At 41.4% G+C, this 12803-nt stretch overlaps 1 protein-coding gene across 2 annotated transcripts in view; it reads left to right on the forward strand.

Annotated features, from left to right (window-relative positions):
* Positions 1 to 11221, forward strand: part of dop1b (DOP1 leucine zipper like protein B) — a 36601-nt gene extending 25380 nt beyond the window's left edge. For both annotated transcript variants that reach the window (XM_082508702.1, XM_082508701.1), the window contains exons 20-38: positions 14 to 1592; positions 1712 to 1811; positions 1900 to 2091; positions 2288 to 2410; positions 2498 to 2632; positions 2728 to 2783; positions 2889 to 2993; positions 3173 to 3239; positions 3327 to 3486; positions 6616 to 6698; positions 6786 to 6895; positions 6973 to 7122; positions 7400 to 7461; positions 7675 to 7803; positions 7908 to 8044; positions 8132 to 8187; positions 8278 to 8421; positions 8545 to 8677; positions 10155 to 11221. In XM_082508702.1, coding sequence (XP_082364828.1) covers positions 14 to 1592; positions 1712 to 1811; positions 1900 to 2091; positions 2288 to 2410; positions 2498 to 2632; positions 2728 to 2783; positions 2889 to 2993; positions 3173 to 3239; positions 3327 to 3486; positions 6616 to 6698; positions 6786 to 6895; positions 6973 to 7122; positions 7400 to 7461; positions 7675 to 7803; positions 7908 to 8044; positions 8132 to 8187; positions 8278 to 8421; positions 8545 to 8677; positions 10155 to 10412 — 3779 coding nt within the window. In that variant the 3' untranslated portion in view covers positions 10413 to 11221. The remainder of the gene's footprint in view (positions 1 to 13; positions 1593 to 1711; positions 1812 to 1899; positions 2092 to 2287; positions 2411 to 2497; positions 2633 to 2727; positions 2784 to 2888; positions 2994 to 3172; positions 3240 to 3326; positions 3487 to 6615; positions 6699 to 6785; positions 6896 to 6972; positions 7123 to 7399; positions 7462 to 7674; positions 7804 to 7907; positions 8045 to 8131; positions 8188 to 8277; positions 8422 to 8544; positions 8678 to 10154) is intronic.
* The last annotated feature ends 1582 nt before the right edge of the window (positions 11222 to 12803 follow it).

Genomic DNA, 12803 nt, shown 5'->3' on the forward strand with positions numbered 1-12803 from the left:
CATCGTTTTTAAGGTAACCTGAAGATTTTAAACAGTAGAAGTCGAAGCTCAAGCAAAACCTCAGGATCAGCGGACACAATGGCAACAGAAGTCACCACCTTAAATGTCCTGAACATTGTGGACCGAGAGTCCTTGTGGGCAGAGTTGGACAGCGGCCCAGATCCTGCAAAACCACCAGACAGCTTAGTGGCATCCAGGAGCGAGAGTGAAGAGACGGAAGAAGGAGAGGAAGAGGACGAGGAGGAGGCTGAAAGTGAACACACTGAGTCAGCTGACACCAGCGGTGCTCAGGTTTCCACAGATAACACCAGCTCAAGCTCGACTCCATATCCCAGCATTGAGGAAGGAGGAATGGTCACCGGGCTGCGGAGGGTTGAGTCTGGGCACACGCAGGCATCTGATTCACTGTCAAGTGAAGATGAGGAGGACTTGGAGCTGGAAGCCATGGCCAAGTCTCGCCTGTTAAAACAGGAACGTGAAAAGAGAGAAGCCATCGACTCCCTGTTCCGCCACGTGCTGCTGTACCCTGTGGCGGGTGGTTGGTGCCATCTGCTCCAAGGCTTGGGGCTGCTGGACAGTTTGATGAGGAGCAGTGCTGAGTGCCCTCTGGTGGATGCTCTATCCTTCACCTCGCTCGACACGAGCTCCGCTGCACATTTAAACCTGGTGTCTAACCTTCTGCAGCGTCACCAACAGGCCCAAGATGGCAAGAACTTCTACGGGTGCCTCCTTTCCCCCTCCTCCACTCCTTCCGCACCCCCGTCCCTGCTCATTGAACTGCTGGTTTCATTGTGCCTGCGATTCCTTCGCTCTCATTACCCTTCCTATCTGAGCCTGAGTCCCCTTGACCTGCAGGGGAACAGAGAGGTTCAGGTGAAAAGCGTGGCGGTGTTGACCCGCATTGTGAACCAGCTCTGCTGCACAGCGCGAGGACAGGATGCGTCCGATATGGAGTCCATCCGCAGACTCCTCTCTGGTTGTAAAGTGCAGCAGTATGCTCTGCTTACACTTTCTGCATCTATGTACATTAGCCAGAGGGGGACAGCCAAAGGACAATCTAAAGGTGTGGAGCTGCTAGAGGAGCAGGGAGGCCTGTCGGAAGAAAGTCTGGTGAATTTCGGGGCAGGAGGTGGACAGGAACAATACCCCTTACAGATGGAATTGCTCAACCTTCTCCAGGCTCTAATAGTCCTGGAATACCATGTGTGGTCAGGTAGAGCTGCCTCAACAGCTGGGCCTGGCGGGACACCTGGCCAACCAGGGGAGACTCGTGAATCATCACCTGCCAGCACCCCCCTTGCTCGCGAGTGGCAGACTGCAGTCCTTTTCCAACAGTCTATCAAAGCAGCCCAGTACGTCCAAAGCCACCCGATCACAGCCCAAGGCATGTTTGTTTCTGCTGCAGCCAGGGCTCTGCAGCCCCAATACGGCTATGCCATGCACCCCCACTGGGTGTCGCTGCTTTGCTCCTCTCTGCCATACTTGGGACGTTCATTAGGCATCATTGTCACTCCGCTCATCAGTCAGATCTGCAGAAACCTGGACGAGCTCGTCAAGCTCTATGAGCATGATGGAGGGAAGACAAACCAGAGGTAACCTAAATACACAGGATTTAACAGGATATGAAAATAGGAATTCCTAGAATGGGATTTTGAATATTAGTTGTACATTTAATGCAACATTTTCTTTCTTTCTTCTGACTTTTTACCAGTCTGAGTAGTAGGAAGGAGAACATTGCCCCTGATTACCCACTGACTCTGTTGGAGGGTCTGACCACCATTACACACTATTGTCTACTGGACAACAAAAGGGTAAAAAATAGAGCACAGATACAGTATGTACTTCTTACATCTACAACCACTTAATGCTCATTTTATTTCCTCTCTGGCTTTCCGTCAGTCCCTCGTAGCCTGCGACCCTGTGGATGTCCGTAACGCACGCAACGCTGTGATTGAGGCGCTGCCACAGATGCTCAGTAGCATGGCATTGTTATGGGGCGTGGTCATGAGGGAAGAGTTTCAGCGGCGCGCATCGGACTCTGGCCAGAGCAGCAGACACACTTCTACCTCTGTTTATTTCAGAACGACCAAGGTGTGTATTTGCTGTTTATAAAAGTCGAAAAGTGGGGAATCGGCAATAGCCGTAAGCTTTTCTGTGCAGCACTGAGTTTTGTTCACAGTGTTGGAACTATGTTAACTGTAGACTGCATCATCGCAGTCATCATTAATGCCGCATGTGTTGTTGAAGAAGTCATGAACTCATCCAGACACAATGTTGCCATTTCTAGGTCTTGCGGCAGCGGATACTGGAGTTCCTGCTCCCTCTAACTGGTCAGTATGGCGTTCAGGTAATGGCGTCACTTGGAGTCGTGTGGAGCAACAGGAAGAGTAAAAGGAGGCACAAAAACAAAGTAAGACCTACAGTGCGCGTGGAAACGATGAAAGGGCGTTCATATCCGAGTCGCTCGGTGGCAGCTTCACACTCTATTCTCCTTCAGGTTTTGCCCGTAGCCAGCGAGTCTCGTCAGACCATCGTGGAGATGGTGAAATCACTGAGCACTTTGCACACAGACACTGTCCTACATTTGGTCAAAGAGGTGGTGAAAAAACCACATCAGATCAAAGGAGAACAGGTACAAAAACACAGGTGCATGGAAAGACATTTAAGATTTGTAATTTGTACATTTCTTGAATCTTTTTTTTTCTTTCCCATTTTTCTCTCCATTAGAAGTCGACACTGGTCGATATCCCCATGTTGCAGTTCAGCTTCACCTATATCCAGAGGTATGAGCAAGAACATAATTCAAGCACAAACCAAGGCTTTATATAGATCAGAAAAATGCTCTAAAAATAATCCCATTTTGAAACCATCTCTTCTTCCCTACATAGTATTTCAGCTCAGGCTCTGCAGGAAAACATTGCACCTCTCCTCAGTCTGTTACGGGAGTCTGTTCAGCTCAACCTGGCCCCCCCTGGACATTTCTTACTCCTGGGGTCAGTTCTCATCTTAACTTGACTACCAGTAGTATTTAGAACATCTTTTGAAAAGTAGGATTATTAATTCTGCCACAGAAACTGATGTAGATGCTTCGATGTATTAAATCTTGTTCATATTTAACTTGTTTGTGTCAGTTGGGAGGATTTGATGTTTAGTAACAGATTCTCTCTTGCAGAATCCTGAATGACTTTGTCAACAGGCTCCCTAACCTGGACAATAAGAAGGATACTAGAGATCTGCAGGTGAGATGCTGTGTGCTAATGTAAGTGAAAGCAGTGGATTGACTCAGTAAGCAGGTGCAAGTGTTTAATTATTAAATTGTTGCACAGGAGGTGACTCAGAGGATCCTTGAAGCAGTAGGTGGGATTGCAGGGTCATCTCTGGAGCAGACTAGCTGGCTCAGCCGTAGCCTTGAGGTCAAAGTTCAACCTCAAGTGTGCCCGGAAGCTGATGAGCCAGATGACGGTGATGGGGATGGCGACCATTGTGGTAACTTTCTTTGACAAATGTGTCACCTTGACTGTGATACGGCCATTTGCCTGTTGCTTGAGGAAAGTTAAGACATGGGTATAAATGCAGGCCTCAGTCATGTTGGACCTAGCAGAGATTGCTAACCGCCATAAAATAAGCTTGAGGCTGTTGTGTTCACAATTTATTAATTTCTTTTATTTGTTGCATTTCACATCTGAATGTCCTTGAATCCCAAGCCCAGCTTCCTGCCTGAATGGGTGTATTTCTTTGAGTTAAAGGGGGGCCTATTATAATTTTCTGCTTAAACTGAGTAATAGTTTAAACTCAAATGGCATCATCATTCAATATCTATGGGAGCAGTGCAGACATACAGTGAATGTTATATGGGTATTTTATTATCAGTCTATATCCAGTTCAGGGCCACGGGAGGGCTACACCCTGTCAGCAGTCTTTCAAAGAGCACTTTTTTTCAGTTGTAGATAAGTTATCTAAAGTTCAGTACCAGGACCATACCATAAACACTCCCCTTCCTTTTGTATCAAACTTACCCAACATCTCTGTTTGTTTTCATTTAGAAGAAGAATAGCCCTTTATTGTCCTTGCACATGTACAACGTAATTGGGTGGGTTGGTGTATAATCATTTGTCTACAGGCCGTTCAAACCAAGCAAAGATGGTGTTGAGGTCCTCTGGTGTCGGAGGTTTGGGGGCTCTGGCCTTTGTAGTTATTGAGAGTTCTGGTACCTCTCCAGGCCCTCTCTCCCCCTCCTGTAGGCCTCCTTGGCCTGTTTGATGCCCCTCTTCGGGTTCGCTCTTGCAGTGCTGTACAGAGTTCTGATCAGACCCTGTAATTCACTCTTCATCCAAGGTTTTCCGTTAGGGTCTCCAGGTCCTGCTGTTCAAAGATGTACCAGTCTGTCCGATCCGAACAGTCCTGTAATTAGAGGAGAGCATCATCTGGCCATGTTTTAATGACCCAGGTGTTCGTTTTTCTTTCACATTACGGGCTGGCGACCATGATAGCGAATCATTGCTTGAGGGTTCTTGTCTACTTCATTTTTTTACTTGAATACTGTTGTAACATTCCTTTGCCATTGTTGGGGGAAAACTCTGTAAAAAACCCAGGAGAAATAAAGACACAATGAGACAAAGTTACTTTCTTTATCAAACGTGTACACGGGTGAGCTGCTAAGAACAACTCACACCATGCACAGTGGCTTGGTAATTTTTATAGGCACAGAGCACAGAGACAGTGAGAACAGGATAACAAATAATAAACAGATAAAATAAAACAACTCCATATATGGTGCTAGTCTCGTCAGCAGAGAGCTAGGGAAGATAAAACAATCTAAAACAATATGTCCCAGAAACAAGATGTGTTTGCTGGGAAAGTCTAAAAAGATAATTCTAAACTAATCTAACCATAGGCTGAGGGCAGACAAAAGGCATCTTTGTACATTTAAAAGAAGGTAAAGAAACATAGAATCATTTTTCCTGTAACATTCCCTCCTGTTTTAACTTATTTTAAATGTATACAACAATTGTCTGTGAAGGTTATTTATTAAGTATCTTAAGCAATTTTTTAATTTTCAAAATGTCAGCATAGCAGAAATGGAAGTCATTTGGTCTAAAGAATAAAACAAAAGAAAATAATAAAAAGAAAAACATAGTAAATGAAAATCATAGTAAATGAAATAACAAGTGGAATAAACAAGAAAAAATAATAAAACTAAAACTACAAAAAATAAAGGATAAAAACCTTATATTTTAAAACGAAAACTACAAAAAATAAAAGGATAAAAACTAAAATGAAAACTTTGTATTTAAAAATGATGAAAACCTAATATGTAAAATGAAAACTTCAAAAAATACAAGGATGAAAACCTTATATTTAAAATTATGCAAACCTTAAATTGAAAACTTTATATGTAAAAGGATGAAAACTTCATATTTAAAATGAAAACTTCAAAAAAAAAAAACAAAATGATGAGAACTTCAAAAAATAAAAGGATGAAAACTTTATATTTAAAATGAAAAACTTTATGTTTAAAACTGAAAACTTCAAAAAATAAAAGGATGAAAACCTGCATAACCTACTAATGTTTTAATCAGTGCGTGATCACTTGACAAGTCATTTTTAATCACCACGTCATTCATTAGCAGTTATTACAAGTTCTCCTCTAACAGAATTGCAACGGGATGCTGGTCTTCTTCAGGCACGGCAACATAAGCAGTCATTGTAGTTGTTATCATCTTTGAAATCATTACTCTTAGGCATGGCAACACACACAACACTAATATGAGCAGTGCTATCATGATGAGACCTAGAAGGAAAAATGGCTTTGCTACAGCAGCCAGCCATGAACCGCTGAACAGCCAGTCCAGCCAGCCTTGTGCTGTAGCTGCTCCAGGTGTGTGGTCAGTGACATATTTTTGCAGAGCGGTCAAATTCTGCAAAGCTTCATAAATGTCTCCTCCAGTTTCGTATCCATCAGGGATAAAAGTGCAACATGTCTCCCCGATCAGCTTGCAAACTCCTCCTTGTGATGCTGTTAGCAGGTCTAGTGTCAGTCTGTTCTGCAGCACCATCGTTCTGATGGCCTGCTGTTCTCCGGCTCGAAGGACCAAGAAATGTTGGGGGAAAACTCTGTAAAAGACCCAGGAGAAATAAAGACACAATGAGACAAAGTTACTTTCTTTATCAAACGTGTACACGGGTGAGCTGCTAAGAACAACTCACACCATGCACAGTGGCTTGGTAATTTTTATAGGCACAGAGCACAGAGACAGTGAGAACAGGATAACAAATAATAAACAGATAAAATAAAACAACTCCATATATGGTGCTAGTCTCGTCAGCAGAGGGCTAGGGAAGATAAAACAATCTAAAACAATATGTCCCAGAAACAAGATGTGTTTGCTGGGAAAGTCTAAAAAGATAATTCTAAACTAATCTAACCATAGGCAGAGGGCAGACAAAAGGCATCTTTGTACATTTAAAAGAAGGTAAAGAAACATAGAATCATTTTTCCTGTAACAGCCATTCTAGATTCAAAGCACTAACATGGTCAGACGTAGTGGCCACAGCACCCACACACCTCTTATTACAACTAACAAACTATCTTGCTGTTCTTTCTGTCCTTGACAGAGTCAGCAGCTCAAGCTAGCACCATGGTCTCCTCTTCTGCTCCCTCAGTTTACAGCGTGCAGGCTCTTGTACTTCTGGCTGAGGTGGGATTTTATTTGTTATTAAATAAAAATGGATTCATGGTTTGTCTGCGCTTCAGGCACTATTTAGCACACTTTCTAACCATGTAGATCTTGGCACCGCTTCTGGACATGGTGTATCGCAGTGACGAGAAGGAGAAAGCTGTTCCTCTCATCTCACGTCTCATGTATTATGTTTTCCCCTACCTGAAGAACCACAGGTAACTTGGATAATCTTAACACCTTTGGTCTCATAGGGCTTAATGGAATTCTTTAACTTTAACTTTTTCTCCTGCAGTGCCTACAACATGCCCAGCTTTGAGGCGGGTGCACAACTTCTTAGCAGTCTGAGTGGGTATGCCTATACCAAAAGGGCCTGGAAGAAAGAGGTCTTTGAGCTTTTCATGGACCCCCTCTTCTTCACAATGGATGCCTCTTGTGCACAAAGGTTAGTAATATTTGTGTGTTGGATGTCAATTTCTAATACACAAAAGTATTTACTTTCACCTTAAGATGCCCCATTAGTGTCATATAACAGCTATGTACTTTTTATTGCATCTAATTCAAAGAACATAAAAAAAAGTTGGATTAATTAAAAAAACCAAACTTTTCCCTTATTTTAATTTCATGTGAATCTGTTACAAGTTTGAAATTATATTACACATATAACTTTGACATCACCAGCCTCTAATTTCTGCTGCTTGCCTGTTCCGTGTTTTCTGTAGTTGGAAATCCATTATTGACCACCTGCTGACTCATGAGAAGACCATGTTTAAAGACCTCATGAGTGAGTACAGACTCCAGAAGATGTTTAATTCTGGAAAGACACTGAAAGTATAAAAGTGAAGCTTTTGTGTGATAAAAGAGGACATTCAAGGATTCAAAATGATGTGCAGACACAAAAAGAATTTGAACAGAACAGTCGCAGTGTCACTTTTAATAATGTAGTTTACCAATTTAAATGGGCGCTGTTATAAATCTCCATTTCATTGTACTGCAGGCATGCAGAGTAGCTCCCTGAAACTGTTTGCTAACGCTGACCAGAAACCCATGCTGCTGAAACGCCAGGCATTTGCAATGTTCAGCGGAGAACTGGACCAGTACCACCTCTATTTGCCCCTCATTCAAGGTTAGCTGCTGTTACTGGATATTTTGCAAATTTAAAGGTGATCTAGCTCAATCTGACTCAAAAAAACAAGCAAAAAACTGTTTTGTTCTTTCTCTTCCTTCTAGAGCGTCTCACAGAGACTTTACGTATGAACCCCAGCCCTGCTGTTTCAGCCCAGATGTTCCTGATGTTTCGCGTTTTCTTGTTGCGGATTTCCACCCAGCACCTGACATCTCTTTGGCCCATAATGGTTACAGAACTGGTAATGATTAATTTCTCTAAGAACGTGGATTAATACATGGAGCAAACTGTGTTTAGCATCTATTTTCTGTCTGTCTCTGTTTTTCAGATTTGCACTTTTACACGTCTGGAGAAGGCTCTGCAGGTGGACAAAGACAACTCAAAGTGGGTTAATTGTTTTATTGACAAATTCCTGTTTCATTCCACCTTTTTGAGTGTCTAAAAACTTTGCTTTTCTTCTTGTAAATCACCAAGGCTGGCTAAAGTGGTGCGTGGAACCCTTGACAGAAATGGACAGGTTAATTTCTCTCAGGCAGAGTTGGACATGTACCTGTCAGCCTGCAAGTTTCTGGACACCTCGCTGGCTTTTCCCCCAGAGCGGATACCACTCTTTCAGATGTAAGAGAGGAAATGGGGTCAAAGGGACTTTAAAGCATGCTTAGATATTTTGTGAGATTGACTAATAATTATTAATTTTGTCTGTTTTTGACTCATTTGCATGATTATCTGTTCATCACACAGGTATCGCTGGGCATTTGTCCCTGAGGTGGATGTAAACCGCTACAGTGGTCCAGAAAATACACTGATAGAAGGTGAACAGGAATGCATACCACACATTGTGAGAGTACTAGAAGGAATACAGCAACGCTATGGGGTAAGAACAGTCAATGTTTCCCCAAATTCAAGTGTTTTGAACTTTTTGAAGTCAAACACTCATAATTAGGGTCACTAGAATGGAGAAAAAATGGGACGAGATGATCATCTTCCTCCAGCATGCAAGGAAAGCAGACCTGCTTAAGCCCGCATTATGTTGCATTCTGCGTTAGCATGTTCCTGAAAATAGCTAGAGAAAAACAGGATTTGTTTTGGTTTCTGGGAGGGTGGAACCGTGCAGGTATCACTACCAACACAGCATTTGTGTATGCTTAAAAATCACATTCATAAATAGAGCCTGATTAGTGTTCTGCATATAGCTTATTGAGTGAGTCAAAAATACACAACATTGGCACCACAGAATAAAAGTTTACAGTTTTACTGCTGTTTACGTTCTCGGGGTATTTTGGTCTGCTCTGACTTTCTAAGAGGGAAATCCAAGTTGAGGGTGTGTTCCACATAAAGCTTCCGACATTCGACTTATTCAGGAATGCACCATGTATACTCTGTTGCAGACATGGACAGGTGAGTAGTCATTCCTGTTCTACTTCTTTGAAGTCCAGCGTCTGTGGTGCATGCATAGTTGGTGCATTGTAATGTAAATACACAAAAAATAGGCAGGCACACAGACGGTCACACATCTGATGACGAAATTTATGTCATAGTGGAACCCTTGCAAACCGTAACGGATTCGCCGACGTAGAACGTGTGATCCCTGCTTCACGAGTCATAAACCAGGTCACAATCACGGCCTCACAGTTCAGATATTTGTGGTCTTTCACACCTCCACTTTTCCATAATTTTCATAATAACCATTCAGAAATGTCTCGTATGTTTCTTGAATAAGCACACAGTCTCAAAACTCTCAAACTTGGATGTAAATGCTGTTTGTACAACATGATTTCGAGTGGAACAGTGTAAAAGCACAAGCAGCAGCACATTGTTAAACATTAATGAACAGATGGTGGGCATCAGCTTCTTGACGGAGCGTCTTTATACTCCAGCAGCAGCACCACCACATTCTGTAGCTTTAGTGACAAATATCAGGCCTGCTTTGTAGCTTTTTTTTTTCCAACAGACCAGTAACGCTTTTTTAGCCAGTGACGCATATGCATGAATGACAAAGGGCACCTAGATGGCGTTTGATGTTCTGTCTTGAGTGCAGATGCCAAAGTAACTCTTGAATTGGAGTTTTTATTAGGAACAAAGTTCAAATAGAGAGCTGTGTTAGATAACACACAACATGAAAGGAACAGTTGTAAGAGGAATACATCAGGAGTTAAAAGTGTCTCACATTTAGTGTATTAGTTTCTCAGAGTTGAAAATCAAAATCACACAATCAAAGTGGAAATGTCAGGGAGGTTTACCTTAAACTTCTTATGTTATCTCTATTTTAATTTAAAATATAGTTTAATAGAAGCTATTTGTAATGTTCAGTCATCTCACTCTGATTATGCTGCCCTGTTGCATGATTTCAGACACTGGACGAGCTGAGTGAGGAAACTTCTACTGAGCATTTGGAGTTCCCCCTCCTCCCTCAGCGCTCCCTCTCCTCCATCACCCAGCTGTTGCCTTTCCTTCGCACCCTTTTTCATTCCTTCCAGAGCCCTCCCACCTCCAGCGATCCCGCAACCTACTTCCCTGTTGCAGACTACCCACCCGCCAGTTCACACGCAGTCCTGATGAGGCTGGAGCACATCGCAGAAGAAGAGTTCCTCGACTCCATGGAGAGCTAGAAAGCCTTTCGTGAACCAGCCATGCAAGCTGAATATGTAAAACGGGCAGAATCACTGATGACGATGTATTGTGAACTAGGAAAAAAAAGGAAATGTTTTGAGATTTTGCTTTTTAATTTCACTGGAAAACAAAGGGATGTTATTTACAACTGACTTTTTTTTGGTATCTGATATGATGGTACTTAACTGTTTATGGAAAATAATTACAAATAATTGGAAAATTCTTCTTTCTGAGCAATTCACATGAGACTGTCCCATTAACATCTTCTGCTTGCTTTATGACTAAAAACAATTGCCATTAATTATAATAATGGAAACCAACGTAAAGTTACCAACGTTTTTTTTATAAAGCATGCATAAAATAATAATGATTGTTCCTGTGACGATTATTTAACTTTTGCACCAATAGGCAGGTTCCCTTTTCAATGATCTTAATGAGTAATATTGTTCATTTGCATAACTGGTTAACTTAAATCTGTAGTACAGCTGTAATCAGGTCTCTCTGACTCAAGAGAATGTGACGACCAAATGTCTCTTGGTAAAAATTCATAATAAGTTATGCTAAGAGTTCTACTGTTAAGTTACTGAATGTGCTTTGTGTATAACAGGGAAATAAGCTCTGGTTTTGCTATTTTTGGTGTTCAAGGGAAATTAGCCTTTCTTTGCAGTTGTTCACTGAAAGGTTTTACAACTGGCCATTGTCTTCTCCTTTTCCACAGTGCTAAATGTTTAAGTTATTTTGAATGTTTAAAAGACCAGGTCAGGTTTTAATTTAGCAAAAATAAAATTGAATAAATTAAACATTAAAATTGAGTGCTGTATTTATTTATTTATTTGGCTGTACAGCTTTAAAGTTACATGTTTTGGCGTGTTTGTATTGAGGGAAATTGTTGTGGAGCCTTAACTCTGCAGGGGAGACAGTAATGCATATTTATTTCTCAATAACCTGATGTGGCCCAGAGGCATATGAATTATGGATCAAATAGATTTAAAAATACAGTTTATGGAGCTGTGATTCTAAAGTTACAGGCTTGGTTTTACACTGACTGCAAACCTCTAGTTGTCTATTTTGCATTTGTAAAACTATCTCCGTGTGCTGGTGTAGCTCACCAGATGGAGTAGGTTACCCATTTACTGTGTGTCATCCCAGCTTTCCTGTCTTCCTCCATGTCCAACTCAATACAAGTGACTTTCAGCTGTTCCATTGTCACAAGGGGTTGGCACAGCAGGTAACTCCACATGTTTGAGCCTCCTGGGTTTTGCACCAGATGTTCTTCCTGACACAATGCTAACAGCATTTATGTCTCTGGCTGTTATCAAACCAGCAATTATAACAGTCGAGACACTGTCCTAGCTTAATAAAGACTAAAAATAAGGGGGAAAACCTGTTTTGACAAAGTTATGTGTTATATAAACGTCCTTAGAATGTTACAATCGTGCAATACTTGGATATATTCACATCATTTTCAATTTGATGCTAATTATGAAACTATAACGAGCATCTTACATAATGGTGTGACAACGAATGACAAATCACAATATAAGAGAACATCTTACTGTTTCATATAAACGGCGATTACCACAGTATTACACACTAAATGTTTCAGTGCAGAGGTGGTGGCTGACTGGAATGGAGTTTTTAACCTCAATAATTTGGAGAGGTTTCAGTACTTTCCAGACATCCTGTTTGTCCTGCAGACCAATCATCAGTATGTCTTTGAACTATCAAGTCCAAAGACATACTGATGAAGAAAATAATGTGAAGAATAACTATTTGAGTTTAGAACTTCTGATTGGGTTAGCCATGAACAAATCCCATGCAGTCACAAATCAAGTGAAGTGACCACATTACAGAAAAAAGGAAGTATTTTAAAATTTCATACATTTGTTCAGGCATTTTTGTACACTCCTTGACACGGACAGATGCTCTTCATTAGGTTGGCATGGTATCAAAGTATTTAACATCTCACAGCAAGGACGTTTCTGGTCAAAATTCTGGCAGGTGTCAGTGATTCTGTATCAGCAGTGAATGTGAAATCGAGTGCTGTATGTATAGTTAAAGCTGTTGACTTGTTGAAAGCACTTTGAGTGATCGGTAGGACTAGAAAAGTAGATTAAATTACGATCCTACCTCTAATGCACAAAGTACATTTTTTAAAAAAGACAAGCTGAAATCCATTTATTCTGAACTAACTGAGAACGAGATCAAAGAAAGGGATGGGGAAGTCATAAATTACAAAGGCACCTGAGCTCCTGTTTCAGTGAGTGTGGGAAACGCATGCAAATCCAGCACACGCAAGGTTTCATAACACATATTTGAATATACAGACTAGCTTACAATAACAAAATTGTGTTTTCGTTTTAATTAGTGTTGAATTTATATATCTATAA

The sequence above is a fragment of the Aulonocara stuartgranti genome (assembly GCF_965226115.1).
Source record: "Aulonocara stuartgranti genome assembly, chromosome: 16".
In the NCBI taxonomy this organism is placed as follows: domain Eukaryota; kingdom Metazoa; phylum Chordata; class Actinopteri; order Cichliformes; family Cichlidae; genus Aulonocara; species Aulonocara stuartgranti.